Source organism: Crocodylus porosus, unplaced genomic scaffold (genome assembly GCF_001723895.1).
Source record: "Crocodylus porosus isolate Cpor-Errol unplaced genomic scaffold, CroPor_comp1, whole genome shotgun sequence".
NCBI classification, from domain to species: Eukaryota; Metazoa; Chordata; order Crocodylia; family Crocodylidae; genus Crocodylus; species Crocodylus porosus.
Genome location: NW_017728918.1, coordinates 57,110,795 through 57,127,887, shown reverse-complemented (window position 1 = coordinate 57,127,887; position 17,093 = coordinate 57,110,795). Strand labels below are relative to the sequence as shown.

The 17,093-nt window shown below is 38.7% G+C and overlaps 1 protein-coding gene across 14 annotated transcripts in view; it reads right to left on the bottom strand.

Moving 5' to 3' along the window:
• Positions 1–17,093, bottom strand: part of RIMS1 (regulating synaptic membrane exocytosis 1) — a 344,875-nt gene that overhangs the window by 108,288 nt on the left and 219,494 nt on the right. For 11 of the 14 annotated variants that reach the window (XM_019537624.1, XM_019537619.1, XM_019537620.1 and 8 more), the window contains one exon: positions 7,648–7,760. The exons of 2 other annotated variants lie outside the window; for them this stretch is intronic. In XM_019537624.1, coding sequence (XP_019393169.1) covers positions 7,648–7,760 — 113 coding nt within the window. Of the gene's footprint in view, positions 1–7,647; positions 7,761–10,411; positions 10,906–17,093 lie in introns of those variants that run through there. One more of the 14 variants, XM_019537631.1, reaches the window with a different exon arrangement.

Below are 17,093 nucleotides of genomic sequence, written 5' to 3'. Positions count from 1 at the left end.
TAAGTGGCAAATGACTTGAAATTTGAATCCTAGACCATACCATGATAAACTGTAATTTAATATAAAGAAATCCAACAACTAACCACAGTAACTTAAATTAAAAAAAATTAAGTTATTTTGCAGTCTGGTTAACTTTTCCAATTTGATTAGTGTGAGAAGATACAGGGAAGAAAGAAAACAGATCATCTAAAATAATTCTGAAGAAACTGTAAAGGAATAATAACAGAAGTTGAAGCCTCATTTATGTTCTGATTCTGAAGTTCTCTGTTGTTCCATTTAATTTCTGTTAAAAAAATCACCCTCTTCCGTCATCTTGTGTTATGGGAAACTACTGAAGAGATTTCGATCCATCAAATCCCTTTTGCCATTCTGGAGTTCCTCTTTTGCAAAAGGAAGGTTTATTTCCCCGCCCCCCCGCTTTTTTATAAACTACAACAGGACCTTTCACAAGTTTTTATTTAAGTTTGTAAATCCAACCTGTTGGGATCAGATCACTTGAAATTTGTGATAGAAAATCACCTTGCATTTATTTATGAGTCGATTCGTTTTTGCCAGTCAGCATCAACAGGTACCTCATAGTATTTAGATAGTAAGCAATGATAGTAAGTTATGATTGGTACCTGTCTATCAGGGTTGTCATTGGCTCATACACCAATTACAGTTTCTGCTCTGTACTTGTAAGGAAGGAGAAAGAGGAACTGGAGATACTATATAAAATACCAAAATATGGGAAATAATTTTCCCCTCATCTGTGCTAACCACACAACCTCTGCTGGCAGGAAATGTACAGAAAAACATATAATGGTTGGTTCCCTGTTATTCCCTTGACAGAAGGAAGTTTATTAAATGATATCTGACTCATCCTTAAATACTTTATAATGCTTTCTCATAATTAGACTCTGCAATTATTCCAGTAACCATCAGGGTGAGTTCAATCACCAACACGCTGGGTGGTGCAACTCCTTAAGTTAACAACAGAAGTTACAGGTCTTCACTACCTTTCAAGATCAGTCCTTATGTATTAAAATCCTTATTCTCTTGATGTAATTCCTGAAGGATGTGATTTAATTGCTGCCAGTGCATGTGAATTTCTTTCACTAGTTCCATGTAAGGTTCTGAGGTTGCCATTCCCAGTAAGCTGTGATTATGTGTTAATGGCCATATCTACATGAGACACTGACTCTGCAGTTGTTAATGTACAGTCATTTAGTACTTGCATAACTAAGTACTAAATGACTGCACAGTAACTGGTGTTACTGTGCAGTAGCGTCCCAGCACAGTTGCCTAGTGATGCTTACTGAGCTCATACTTACGACTGCAACTGGATAAACTGTTCCATCACCCCTTATGACCCCTCATCCTACCTCTTATTCAAAGCAGTTTACCCAACCCAGGAGGAACACAGCTGTTCCTCTTTATTTAATCATGACTTCTCTGGAAGAGATGAAGCGGATATGAAAGTTCTGTTCGTGGCCTTTCCCAAAGTAGTTGAAGTGGGAGAGTGGATCCCTGAAACTGAAACTTTGCATTTCTGCTCAGTTGGCAGATTTGTCTCTTCTGCAGACTGATGGATGGTGGGGATATCCATTCCAGCACTAAGGAACCACCACTCACTAGTACAGTCATTTTTCTCTCTCTCTAGGCTTTGCATGCGGCTGATAGTTTCTTTTTCTCCTGGTGCCCAGATAAGTGTAGCTCTTGGCCTAATCTCTCCACACCCAAAAGGTCTGAATGGGGCATTTTTCATCAGGGTTCAGTATACAATTCTAACAAAAAGCTTATTAAGCAAAGGTCTTTCACTGACAAAGTTAGCTGAAGAAACCCAAAAACTTTTTTCCGTTGCATCTCTTCCTCTTGTTTCAAGGCTAGGGACAGGAACCCACTTGGGTCTAGATCCACAAAAGGTACTAAAAATAGCCTAATTCTCATGTTGGGCATCTAAATTCAAAATTGTGATACTTAAAATCCCCATCTCACCTGTAAGGTATCAGAGTTCCCTAGATGCCTTAGGTCCCAGATACCTGCTGCCTTCAGGTCTGCTTCTAGCTTGTCTAATAGGGCTGAGGAGGTAAGTGCTCAACACGTGTATAGGCCTTGTTAAAATATATCAACAAATTGTCACTATGACCTGCAGGTCTTGATTTCATGAGTTTTCTCAGAGCATGCCTAAAAGATGAGGCTATACACAAGGGCAATTTCTGCCACAGAAGGATGCGCTATGCCCTTTCTTAAAAACCTCACTTGTTCTCAACCTGAAGGGAGATGAACCCACATCTCCTACCTCCTGTGTGACTGTGTATGTTATCCAATGAACTCTTAATATACTAAACGTTGACTGGAACACAGATTGAAATCCAGATTTTTCCCATCAGAGAGAGAAATAATGTCACAGAGGTCCATGTAATAGTTAATATTTGTATTACTGTAGCACCTAGAGGCCCCAGGCAAGGATCAAAGTGTTCCACTGTGAAACTTTCTATTCAGAAGTCTCCCAGTCTTCGTAAGCACTACATATTTATCCTTACCCAAGAGCACATTTTTTAAGACAGACAAATAAAAATATAAGGAGCTACTTCCTAGTTAGCAGTTTGTACCTGTGATAAATATGTAGCAATTTAGACACATTTTTATGTTTCCTTAAAAGGATATGGGATTTCTTTTTTCAACAGAAATCCAGTGGAGCTTTTTATCCCTCTAGGATTCTGATGCTCTCCCAGCTGGCTCTGAGAACTTTGGAGCTATTTTTTTAATTGATGTGGCCACAGAAACAAAAATAAGTATTAAAGAATTATAGTTACAAATCTTGCAAAGCAGAACAATATGCACAACTACTTTTCTCTTAGACACAGGTCTAGAAAGGAGAAACTTCATATATTACTTTTTGGTGATTTCATTCTACTGGTCATCCCATCAGGAGAAGTGTTGTTCTGGTAGCTCTTCCGATAGCAACTTTACAGTTCTACTTGTATCATTATTAATAACCAGTATATAAGGTTTATGACCTCTTTTCTGTAACAGGATTACTTACAGCTTGTTTCTGAACTACAAAGACTTTTTACAGTCTCTTGCAGTACAGCTATCCCAACTATAAACACTTCTACTACAGTTATTCTGTTTAACCTACTACCTATGGAGTCTCTTCCTCCTCTGCATGTCAGATAAAAGGAGAAAAAGGGAATGCAATGAACAGCAGACATGCTAAAGTAAACTGAAATGATGCAGGCAAACTGAAATAATTTTCTTTGTGGATTTTGTTTCAGTTCTTTAATGACTTTTAGGGCACTCACCAAAAAAGGTAGAGACACATTCAAGTTTCTGCTCCAATGAACATTTAATATAAAACAATGAATATTTATGGGAATAGGGAATGGAGTCTAGGTCTTCCCCCCAATATTGAATACATAAAGGATTGTTCAATTGGATGAAAGATGGCCCAGTCTTTTGAAAGACAAGACTGATCCCCATCTCAGTGTTTTGGGGGAAAAAGGCACTAAACTGTGAGAGAGAGTTCAGGACTGTGAATCCTGAGTGATTCCCCTTAGTTCCATGTAAGGCACCTACGGGCAATTATACACTTGCTCTGGAAGTGAGGGGTGGGCTTCTAAAATTAAAGCGGTTCTAAGGGCCACTCTAACGAAAGCACCTGGAGCGTCATGTGTATCAGCATCCTTGCACTGAAAACTGGCAGCAGGAGTGCTTTAACTAAAGTCCGTTGAACGATCTTTAGTTAAAGTGCCCCCAGCACCATTTTTCATTGTGGGTATGCTGATATACATACCACTGGAGTCTGCTGGAGGACGGCAATTATCACGTTCCAGCAGACTCGATTAATTGAGTTTGCTCCAACATACTGTAATTGTAATTACAGCACGTCGGAGCCGCCTGGCTGCACATGTATAGGCACCCTAAGTCCACTAGAAGTTGAGATGTATGAAGGTATGATTCTCTTCTCAGTCTTTCCTGTTGGCTCCCTGCTCCTGTTGTCTTCTGTGGCAACAAATGTAGGCAGCTAAACATTTTCATGCATTACATACAAAGCCAAAGTTGCTATCTTGAGCGGAGTTCATTTCACAATGTGTCTAATGCAACATCTGCTTCCCTTTTGTGAATGCGACTCTAAGTGGCTTTAGCCAGGTGTCATGTGACAACTTTGTGCTGGAACACAGAAGGTTACTGCTCTAACCACTGCTTCTCCTTGAAGGTTTGAATTCTAAACCAAACCTACATAGGCTGATCCTAAACTAATTCCTCTATTACACTACATTTCTCTCCAGGTCTGAAAAAGGCAAGTTGTGTAGCTTTTCTAAAGATCATGATATAATTTTTGGTTCCAACGAAAAATGAATTTGCTTTAAAAAAATGCTTTCAAAACATTCAAAGGATTAATTGAAACATTCAAAGTATTAACTGAATTAGTAGTGTACCTAAACATAAAGTGAAGCTATTTTAAGTAGCTACTATAAACTTTTCATTAGTGGCTATCTTGAGTAAACTCCTGAAAAAGTTTTGCATTTTGTTTGGAATCCACGAAGAGCTTTAGCAATCGTCCATCTGTTCTATGTACTGTATGTGTGAGAAAAAAAAACATATTGAGCTCCTGAATCAAGTTGTTTTCTCACTTTCACCTCTGTAAATCTGAAATTCTACTAATTCTACTATTAGAGGAGCTATGGTTCTCTTAGACATAACAAACATAAGTACATTACCATGGTTCTGGGCAAATAAGCCTTGCTGATGCATTGGAAGAGAAGGAAGAAATGATTTATTTAATATTCCTTTTCTAGACAGTTGCTTTTTCATCAAATTAAAGAAAGATTTTCTCTGCCTTTTCTTTAACCCTTTTATGTGAATTATAGAGTTTAGTGAAGACACTAAGGATCTAATACAGCATCCTTGTGACTGCCAAAACAACGTGAAATTCAGAATCAGTCACAGCAAACTGAGGATAGATATTTGCATTCACAGTTTGGTAACTGAGAAATAACCTGGGAGTGATGCGAATGACTGCATGCTGATTAACATTCAGTATGTATAAGATAGAACCATATGGTGACTGTGAAAGAGAAACTAAGAACCCAAGTGGAGGGCAGAGGTACTAGGACCCTGAGCAAACACAAAATTGGAGGCACCCTCATGCCATGGGAGCTGGGCTGCAGTGTCACTTCAACAAATTGTCTTTTCCAGTGAAAATAAGCCCAAGTCAAATGTCCACATCTTCTCTTTGCTGCATGATATGGCATTCTTTAAAACAGTCTAAGAAAAAGGCTAAGTATGACTTTCTCCTATTTGAATTAACACTAGCTGGCCTGAAGTTAAGCTCTATTATATCCACTGATATGAAGTGGATATAATACTTTTAATTACATCTGCAATTAAAATTGTCTAGCTGACAACTTCTTGTTCATCTCATAACAATTGCTGAGAGGGAGAGGCTGTAGCAAGAGTAGTTAATCTGATTTCTGTATCAATTCAGTATATCAAATTATATCAGTTTAAGGTAATTACCTCACTGAAGATTGTGTACAAGGTTAAAATGATGGAAATGTAACTTCCTTGTAGGGCTTAAGCATTCATAATGGGATGTATTACACTAAACTGTCTGTAAAATAATTACCTTTATAGGTTAAAAATGATTATTTTACCAGAACAAAAAACATGATAGTGATGAGGGCTAAATATAACTGAAGTGAAAAACAAACAAACAATGGGTCACAATGAAAAATGTCATTTCACATATCTCATTTGAGTGTATAATATGATCATCAGCTTGAATGTTATGGCGGTTATTAACAAAATGGAAAATTTATTAGCTATTAAAGGTGGTTTGGATTTCAACTTCAGTTTGGTATTCATTCTATGTTCAACTGTATTCTCTTGAAAAGCACTTTTTTGTAAAGATGCTGAATATCAGAATAGTAACCCCATTTTTTCTACAGGCAGATGCAATACTATTTTGAAGACGTGATCATTTAAATTACAAAATGCTTTTGCAGTAACACAGCTGCATTAAAATTATTTTACTTCAGTATCTAAATGCTTAGGTTCAATTATGATCTCAGTTCCATATACAATACTAGAAAATCCTACACATTCGAACGGCTGGTCAAAAATGTAACCAGAACATCCCCGTCAATTGTTTTACTGTATATTAGAAATACATGCATGTCACACTTGTCTGCATGGAAGCATTCTGCAAACTGAGTGTTGTTGAAGCTACATCCCAGGTTTAAAAGGGAAATTTCTCATAACAAACTTCTCTCTAATTATGCTAAGACCTAGATTAATTTTCTTAAGACCTAAAATTAGGTTCCCAAAGTTATATTTATCAACTAGTGAGTGGTCTAATTTTCAAAATGTTGAGCCTCCAGGAGCTCCCATTAACTTTAATTAGATGTTGCTGGGTTATCAGCAAGTTTAAAAAATAGCCTGTTGAGACATTTATCTCGAAAGGATGAAGATCTGGCAGTCAGATGTCTATGCCTGTGTAGTACATAGTTATAGCATCCCAGTGTTCCCAAGTCTCTTGATTCTACTTAAGGTCCCAATTAACTTAATGAGACTGAACTCTGTACTTCCAATGCTTTTATTTTTGTTTTTTAAAAATAAGCATCTAGCCCACATGGTTTTGGAGAAAATCTTAAAAATGTGAACCCCAAAGGCTCAACAGCTGGAAAACAAATAAAAAGAATCTAAAATATATTTTTCTTTAAAATTTCAGTAATTTGAGAGCCTTATTTGTGATTCTGAATGCTGGAAGCTGCTTTTTTGTTTTTAGAATACCCTTAGAAGTACTGATTGTGTACTTTCACCTTCATGCTGCCATCCTGTGGTGGCTGACAGTAAATATGCTATTGTTATACAATGTTCTCAATGCCAGTGAATGAACAAAGTAGTTGGAATGCTTCTAGCATAGCAGCAGGGAAGTTGGCTTTGCCTTTGTCTTCTATTTACAATAGACACAATGCTCTATCTCTAAAAAAGGAAACATAAAAGCTCTCTCTAAGCACTCTCCCCCAGGACCTCCAGAAACATTATTTTTGCCTCAGTGCTTCACAAGGCCAAATGCTTTAAACAATTATGTGCATATGGTACAGCTCTGTCTTCTCTATGGTAAGCTTGTAAAAGGCATAACACAACTCTACAAGTCATTTTCTGCGTTCTGCCTAAGGGCCTATTCAAATGGCTATGGTATCTCATAGCATTGTAAGGAAAAAATGCTGTATACTACCTTTATAAATGTAACAATTGTGTATTCTTTCACATAAACTTCATCAAGTGAAAAATGTACAGTTCTATTTGGACAGAAGATCAAAATTCAAACCAGGTGATATTTGCTTTATAGTGAGAAACTAAAATCCCTTTGTATATTTTCAAAAAGGAGAGTATGTCTATGGCAATACAAACAGAAATGTTAGACTGTGCATACATTTGCAAAAAGAGTTTTGAAAAGTGCATATTCATTTTTAGTTTACTCCAAAAAGTAAAGTGGAATGTACTTTCAGATTCTTGGTCAAAGTGAAGTAGCTCAAAGATACTTCCATCAAACTGTATAAACATTATGTTCTTGAGTCTTACACAGTATTTTAAGTAACCCTGTTACTCTTTCACCTTTCAAACAAAATAGTGTTGTAATGCTACAATCTTTACCTTAGTATATTGCTCACGCTCATGTTCTTGACTAGAACCAGACCCTGTTGTCTGATTATAACGGTGCACTTTCATTTTCATCTGTCTTGTTCGCTCCTCCACTACTAAGCTTGCTGTAAAAACACATAATGGAAGCCTGTTAAAAGTGGTGAAAAAGTGTTAAAGAAATAAATGGCTTAGCATCAATTTTTCATTTTATTTCTACCTCAACAAAACAAAGAAATATACAAACAATACAACAAGCAGGGCGTAAACACAGAACAGAGGCACACTGATGTTAAAACAACTACTCGAGGTGCCTGGAATCTTCAAGGGAAAATGGACAGATATCCCAATTGCCCACAGACTATCAGGCTAGTGCAGTGGATATGAAAACAGCAAAAGACTAAAAGCTGTTAAACTAATCTAGACACTCATTAAATCAGGTTAACACCACTTCCACTTGCTATACTGCCATATTTTCATTCTGCAGGTCAGATCTGGAAGTGCATTTTCTAGACTGTAAGGCTGCAAAAAGACATGAACCCCCCCCCCCCCCCCCAAAAAAACCCAAACCAAACCAAACCAAACCAAAACAAAACACACCCCAAAAAACAAGAAACCATGCTTTACTGGAAGAAGCAGTGGGTTAATTCAACCCAGCTCCACAGCGTCTATATAGATAAAAGCACGGAAAAAGCCTCCACTGAAGCAGCAATCTATACAGATATTGGGTGAGCCAGGTCAAACTAACAAGATGCCTCTTCTGGGCATGAGCTGGGTTTGGCATAGAGGTGTGCCAAGTTTAAAGTAAAGCGCAGTTTTTTGGAGGTTTATTACATATCTCTAAGCAGCCTAAAAAGCTGTGTGGACAAAAGTTATACTAGAAGACTCGGGAGATCATTCTTTTTCCTTGAAAGCAGTTAACACAATTAGTACCAATTACATTTGCAGCAGCAGTGCAACTTAAAAAAAAGAAAAGGACGAATTGAAAAGTCGTATATGTGGGCATGTTTGTTCATGAGACTAGACATTTATTCCCTTGCTGATTATTCAAAGTGGTTGTTTACATATAAGGATTCTCTATTAAAAGCATAAAATAAATTAACTACTAATAGTGGCAATGCATGCTTCCCATAAAAGATTAGATATTCTGCTATACTTGCTTGTATTAAGTAGCATTTTTTTGCAAAGGCAATTCAAATACATTTAACTTTTGGATTTGCTACTTTATTACATGAATATAAGGGCTACAACCAGGCTCTAGTAATTTTCTACTGGCCAATATACTTAAAACAGTACACAGACAGATGTATTTGTAGCACTATGTATGTCCTTGTGGTGCTATAAAAAGTAGGTGTATAGATATGCACTGTACCTGTAGTGCTCCAAAAAACCTCTGTTTCCGTTTGAAACAGGAACCTCTCTGTAGTGCTATGATTTGTAGTACCACATGTAACATATGTACAGTTACATATAATACGATGGGGGTCTATAACTCCCCCAGCATCCCACAGTGCTGCTCTCTCAACCCCACCCAACCCCCAACTCCAGGTGAAAGGGAGAGGAAGACTCCCCTTCGCCTGGAGCTGCAGACTCCCTGACAGCCCATCTGGAGCACAGCTTGCAGGTCTGGAGGCTGTAGCTCTGCTCACCACATTGCCATGGTGATGGCAGCATTGCCAGTGGTGGAGACCACTGCTTCCATTGTGGCAGGGCCTGAGCTGTATGTATATCCATGTATGTATACTTATACAAAAATACTGGCTGCCTGCCTGCCACTGACATCCCTCTCTTCCCCACTTTCTTGACTGGGGAAGAGAGAGATGTCAGTCATCAGCCTCACTGTTGAGCTCCCCCAAGTATGGGGATGGCGGGGAGAGGGTGGAGAAAAGGAAAGAAGCAGTCCTCTGTTTCTCCCTCTCCCTCCTGCTGCAAAAGGCATTTTGCAACTTCAGCCAGTGGTCTGTGAATGTATAGTGCTATTTTCCTGTAGCACTTGTAGCACTACAAATGCACATTTATTGATAGCCTGAGCCTTCTATTATGATTGCCAGTTTGTACAGGCTCATAATTTTCTGAAAAAAAATCCTCCTGTTTATTTCAAATGTTCTTGCTTTGTTCAGACCAAGGGTGATGTTTCATTTATGAAAATCTGAACCAAGTCTTTCCCTCTGTATCTGAGTCACGAATGGATATACTTTATGATGTAAAAATGTTAGGACTTATTCAAGGGTGTTATTTGATGTATTTCTTAAAAATGTCCAAAGTAAAAATTTTCTAGGTGGCTACTTTCAAGGTCAGTAAGAGGAAAAGATCTAATTACAAGCAGCTCAAAATAAACATTCCAGTCTTGTGTGTGGTTTGGGTTGCTGTTTCATTTTTGACTTCTTTACATGTCTACATTTTTTTTACTTTGAAACCACAGAAGTATATAGAGAAATCAGTACAAAGATTTTATTGTACAAATACATGTCTACTGAATTTGGATCTTTAAAACATCTAAGGTAGGTGCACTGGTTGAAAAAAACCCACATATATAAATGCAGTTTTGAAAATTAGAGGGTTTTCATGTTTTTTTCTCTCCTATGAAAGTTAAATATAACAAATTACATTACCATTTTGTTATTAGTACAAGTTTAAAAGGCTTGAAATGAAGAAATAAAGCTAAGGTTGTCAGAAGAACTATTACTCTTCCACGTTACAAAGGGCTCAAACTGGTAATTCCTACCACATAAGGCCCACTGAATATTTTGGATTGCTAGTTATTTTGTGAAATGTGTACCTTAAATCAATGGGTCCAGCTCCACCAACAGATACGCAGGCACAGCTCCAATTGACTTCAATGGAAGTTGCATGGAGTTATCTGAGGGTAAAATTGAGCACTTTAGGTGAAATTTTTAAAGATGGTCTCTTGTTTCACATCTGCAATAACTTATAGGCAGATATGAAAGGATTAAGATGTGTCACTTTCCTACCCTATTTTTAGTTGAAACTTGACTATCTTAATCCTACCGTATATGCCTGAATTAATAAACTGGAGGGAAATATGAGACCCCTTTAAAAATGTAGGCTAAGTATAGACATTCAGAAAGCCCCTGGCAGAAGAACTGTAACTACTGCACTTAAAGTGCTATAGGTTATAGCAGGAATTAACTGAAAATACATTTGTTTCTCAGTGGGTGGAAGGGTGGTCAGTACTGCCTGCACTGGGCAAGACCAGCAGGTGGGAGGCTGTCCGGCATGTCTGCCAGAGCCAACCCCAGCCCTTTGCCAGCTGGCGACTGTCAGCAGTACTTGAGGGGGAGAGGGAGGGAAGCTTTCTGGCTGAGTCCACATGGAAAGAGGCTCCCTCCCTCACTCTGCCTCAGCTTCTTAAAAGCTGCAGCCAGGAGCTGCATTGCAGGGTTGCCCAGCTGGCTTTTCACCATGCTGGAAACTGAGCCTTGGCAGGGGGTTCGGAAGGGAGCACCTCCCTGCTATGCAGACCTGGCCCTGCCCCTGCTCAAGAGCTCAGCCAGCAATCTCGGGGGGGAGGGGAGCGGGGGGAGCAAAGGGGCTTGCAGCAGCAGAGGATCCCTTCCCCACTGATGCCAGTTCCCAGTACGGCAAAAAGCCAGCCAGGCAGTCCTGTGCTGCAGCTTCTGGATGCCATTGCCAAGAGGCTGAGGTGGGAGCCCCTCTGTTGTGTGGACCCAGCTTGGCCCACCCCTCCCCTTGACAGCCAGCTGGGGTGGAGGGCTTATGATGAGGGGACTTCCTTCCCCACCTGCCCCACCCTTTTGACAGCTGTAGCCAGGAGCTGCAGCATGGGGCTGACTGTCTGGCTTTCTGCTGGGCCAAGAACTGAGGCCAAGGGAGAAGGGAGCTTCCTCCTACTGTGAGGGCTCCCCCCAACAGCTTGCTGGCTGGGGTCTCAGAGGAGTGGGGTTGACTGGGTCTGTGTGGCAGGGGGGCTCCCTTACCCCCATTCCCAGCCAAGAGCTGCAGCACAGGGCTGCCTGACCAGCTTTTCCCTGCACCATGAACTGGATCGGAGCGGGGGAGAGAATATAGAGCCTCTTTGCCACATGGACCCACCCCAGGCCCCACAAAGACCAGAGCCCACAACCTTGGGCTCTGGGTCTGCATGGCAGAAAGATTCCATTCTGCCCCCCCCACCACAGTTCCTGGTGTCACGAAAAGGGGTACAGCCAGGAGCTGTACTTCCTGGCTGAAAGTGGGGGAATAGAGCATCTGTGTGGCACAGACCTGGCCTGGCACTCACCAAAACCTGCTCCTGCAAACCTGGGGGAGGGATCTCTACAAATAAGGAGCTCCATTCCTCCCTTTTCCCAGCCCCCACTGGCTACACCAAGAGCAGACAAAGCCTTTTCTGTCTTCTCTCTGTGACAACCTGGGGGCAGGGCTGGTGTTGTGGTCAGCCATAGCAGATGAGTGTTGGCTGAGGCTAGCACACCACCCAGTGAGTGGCTCCTGGGGTGGTGGCAGAATGTGACCTAGACTGAAGCACAGCGGATGTGGTACAGACATTCAAAAAATGCACTCTGACCTAAAGCACTTTAGTTTAGTACAATACCTACTGAGGGTTAAGATAGAGTGGGAGACACCATTTTTAACGTGCTTTAATGCCACAAATGTCTTTTCTATTACTGCTTTAAAGTGTTTTCTGTGCACTTAGCACATGTTAAGTGTAACATCTGTCCCTAGCCTTAGACTATAAGGGTATTGTGTGTAAATATATATATTTTGTTTTCTTAATTTTAGATCCTTAAAGCTATAGCTTTTATTAATGTATTTCAATTGGTAAAGAGTTGCTATTACATGAGAAAGTATTGCAATGAATAGGTACAAATTAATGCAGTCAGGATGGGCTGTCTTATTTAACCTTTAATCAATATTCCTTGAGGTTTGTGTGCTTTACTACACAAACATAGCATCTCAATAAAATGAGAACTAGTCATGAGAATTGTAAATTGATTTAATATTCTCTCATACTGTTTTTCCATAATTTAAGAAAAAGGTCTTCATTCATTGGTTAGTTATGAATATATTTCTAACATGCAATGTGCAAAATGTATGTCTCCCACAGAAAATACAATTGTGATCTTTTGTAACTTGTTCGCCATAAATAAGTGAATGCATTTGTCATGTACTTATTGAATGTTCAGGGAGGAGATTTAGTCAGGTGAACAAAAAGCAATTAGGTATATATAAATTTATATGTTAATTTACAAGAAGCTAAAATAATCTAAAGCGAAGGTAAAGCTACATTAACAGAAGTTGCAAAAACAGCACTTAACATGAAGATGCAACATTGTTACTGGACTAAATAAACACTCTTAAAAGTGCTGTTGGGCAACTCAGACTTCGTATGAACACTTCTGAAAGTTATAACTACCACTGAGTGAAATATGGCATAAGCCCTGATGGAATTTCAAAATATTTAAAGAGGTCTTTTATTTTTAAGAGAGATCTGGAGAACTATGTAAATGCAACAGTTTACATATTTAGTAACAGAGGCCATGGATGGACATAAAAAAACTCAAAACAGTGCTTTACCAGAAGAGGAAGCGTGTTAGTTTGATCCAGCTTCCCAGTGTTTGTATAGATTGGGCACTTCAGTGGGGTTTTTTTGGTGCTTTTATCTAATAGCTGATTCAATCAGCTATTAGATAAAAAGGGACAAAAACCTCCCTTAAGTGCCCAGTCTACAGCAATGTTGGGTGAGCCTGGTCAAATTAACAATATACCTCTTCTGGGCACACGCTGTGCTCAGTGCAGGAGTGCACCAAGATGAAAGTAAAGCACTGGGGGGTTTTTTCACGTCTGTAAGCAGCTAAAGTCACAGACCTCTAACCTCTTCAGCCGCACTAGCTACCCAAAATTAGAAATGATACTCCAACCTAAACGATGAAATTCTGCTAATTTAGGCAGGAAGTTCTGATATGCAATATATAATGTGCAGGAAAGGGGACTTCACAATGTTAAGGGGCTATTCCTGCAAGGTCTTCATATCTAGGCCCAGAGTTTTTATTTTAAGAGGTTCCAGACTTCTCCTAAATAAACAATATGATTACATAGCAATGATTAACATTAATGATCAGGGCATGCAAAAGAACAGAGACAGATGTGTACAAATTTGTAAAATGTTAGCTCTTATTTTAATCAACATTATGTACAAAGGGGAAAATCTTAGTTCCCAATCTGCCAGGAATTAGCTACATTTAGTGAGGGGTTGAATGATCTCACACCATACCACCACAGGATGAAGCTCTGTTTTCTTAGCTAAACCCCACTATTTGGTTCATTATTCAAACTGCTAAGTCCCAACTCCTTCTTGTTGTGAGTAGGACTTCAGAGGAGAGTGTTCAGTTTGCAAGGACTGAAATCCTCTTAGTTCACAGGCTAAAAACATCTATCAGTTCCTCCTGGGTCCTGTGCTCAGGTTCATTCTAACAGGTGGTCTCTTGGAGCCTCTGCACGTTGGATATCAACTACACTTCATGACACTATGTATTGCCAGGGGTCTAGATATATTATAGAGAAGCATCTATCAGATGTTGAAACTAAAACTCAGTATCTATACTTGTCCTCCAAGAGTAGTAAAATCAGTGTGTGTGTGCAAAATAGAACATAGTAGGGATGTACATAGTGGAAGAATATGCAATAATAATCATTCGAAAGACTGAAGAGTCTCTTGTGTTATTGTGACAAAACAAGCACTAAAATTAAACATAGTTCTTAATGTAGAATGTTGCCACAAGTAAAATATGCACCATTAATTATTTAATGGCATATACCACACATGAAGCTTGTAAATATATAAAAATAAAAATAATAAATTTCAAACTCACAAAGGGCCAGATTCTTTCCCAGTACAAAATGGGAGGAGGAGATGCATCAGGGAATCAGTTAGAGCTCTCTGATTGTCAATCTGTAGCCCAGCCCTAGAGAAAATTACAGAAGGCCAGCAGCTCCTGTAACTCAATACAGCTGCCTATAATCCCTCAGGCATCCATAAGCCAATAAAGAATATGAGAGGTTAGAACCTGACTCTCTCTACATCTCAATGCTGGTGTCAGGCTTGTGGGTTTTACCCTAGCTGAGAATTACACACAGCTGGATAGGTGTGGTCAGGTTTCACCTAATTTCTGCTGTTCAATTGGCATGGAAGTCAGAATCAGAGTTAAAAATCCAAAACCTTAAAAGTGTTATTTTCATAATTATTTGCAGAATAATAGGAGTGTGACCAATAAAACATAGTGTTGTACACAGAACTCATCACATGAATGTGATTTGTTCTTTACAGATCGTATAATGAGTAGATGGTAAAAATACAGGTACTCCTCACTTAACGTCATCCTGGTTAATGTTGTTTCATTATTACGTTCAGTACACATTTTTGACTGGTGCCTGATAGTAGGTAACTACTGTGACATAACTGGACTCACTTAACACCATTTTGCTTAAAGTCACATTTTTCAAGGACGTAACTATGATGTTTAGCGAGGAGTAGCTGTACAGCCAATGCAATATACCTAGACTTTAGTTGAGAGTTGGCTATAACAACGCACTACATCTTACTCTAAAAAATTCAGATTGGATCATAGGAGCACACAGATTAAAAATTATGAGGCCTATAAATAAAGGCAGTAACAATAATCATCTGTGTCATAAACACTCGGGTTGTGTCTGGTTTATTTAATAATGCTATTAATGAACTGGAATAAGGATGTAAACTCCATATTATTTATATTTTCAGATTTTGTTAAATTGGAACGTATTGTAAATAACATTGCTGACATAAATGATACAAAGGGCTAATAACAGTGTCAGGAAATAAAAACGCAAATTGAAAAAAAGTGAAACGGTATTTAAGTTGGAGTTTGAAATGACACATGTATCATGTAAACAAATGAGATTTTGATTTGTAAATACAGAAGTGTTGATTTGTAAATACAGAAGTACTGACCAAGGAAGCAACATAGTTCTTCTGCGTTAGAAACTTGTGAGACAGCACCTAGAGTACCAGACACATCTCTGAGAACCTTAATACAAGGAGTGTATTGACAAAGAAAACATATTGCAAGAAGAGTCAAAGCTGATTCATGATATAGATAGAAAGGCTTGCAATGTATAAGTATTTGATAGGCATATATATAAATCAAGAGATAAAAAGAATTATTTAAAATTAGTCTGTGGGATTATGTAATGAAATATATCTGAGAAAAAATGGGTTGTATACCAGGAATCATGAAAGGCACACTGAATTGTCAACTAAACTCCCAGGTAATAGAAAGATCTTCCTAGTGTGGAGCACATTTGAGCCTAGCCTCATCTAAATAAAGAATATACTACAGGCTGCAATAATAGCAAGATGGCAGAGGAGATTCTGCAGTTTCTTCTCTGTCTCTAGTTTATGATGTTCCAACCTATACTTCCCTATTTAGACTTCTTTCATAAATACTGCAAATGCTCATAATCAGCAAAGACAGACTACACTATACAGACTTTGGCAGATTTTGAATCTTGGCAATAAGCAACATGAAGAAAAAACACAAACATTCACTGAAAGAAGGATGAGCAGTAAATTATTATAACAATGACTGCAGTGCATGGGATATTGCTATTTCAGGATGGGGTTAGTGGTTAGTTTTTTGTCTATCATAAGATTCCAAGCAAAACAACATTCCAAGGGCTGCTCATCACTATATAAACTAAACACATAATAATAGTGAACATGTCACTATTTCTGTAGTGGAGGCTGAAAGCCATCCAACATACAGCACAACAACAGGAAAATACATCAAGGAAAAACCTTCTAGTTAAAAGAAAGGTCATAAAACATTAATATCCATTAATAAGAAACTAATATCTTAAGTTTTAACATACAAAATATGTTGAGAACTCTATGACACTCAATTTATCTAACTTCAAGGGGATCAACGTATTCAATGATCCCAGAGTCAATTTATTCCAAATTTTATGTTGCTAAAAAAGGTTCCAAAAAGAGCTTGGGGAATTGTCTGAGCTGTGACAAACCTGCCTTACAGTGGCAGATTTAGGAAGTTCAAACCATTTGGCTGATTAAAGGGAAGGCAAAGATGTGAGCTGATTTATGATCTACAATTAACTACACATGGGCAGAAGATTTTAGTTAGTAGAGGATTCTTCAATACAGCAGGCAAAGGAATAACGAGATCCAATGCCTGGAAAATGAAGCTAGATAAATTCAGGTAAGAGATGAAGTGGACAATTTTTACAGTCAGGCAATTAACCATTGGAACAACTTACCAAGAGATGTGGAAGATTCTCCATTGCTGAAGTCTTTAATCAAAAGAGGATGTCTTTCTAAAAATATCCACTAACTTGATCAGAAGATATAGACTTTATGCAGGAACCACGGAATTAAATTATCTGGCCTCTTATACAGGAGCTCTAATCTGATGTTCATTCAGAACCCT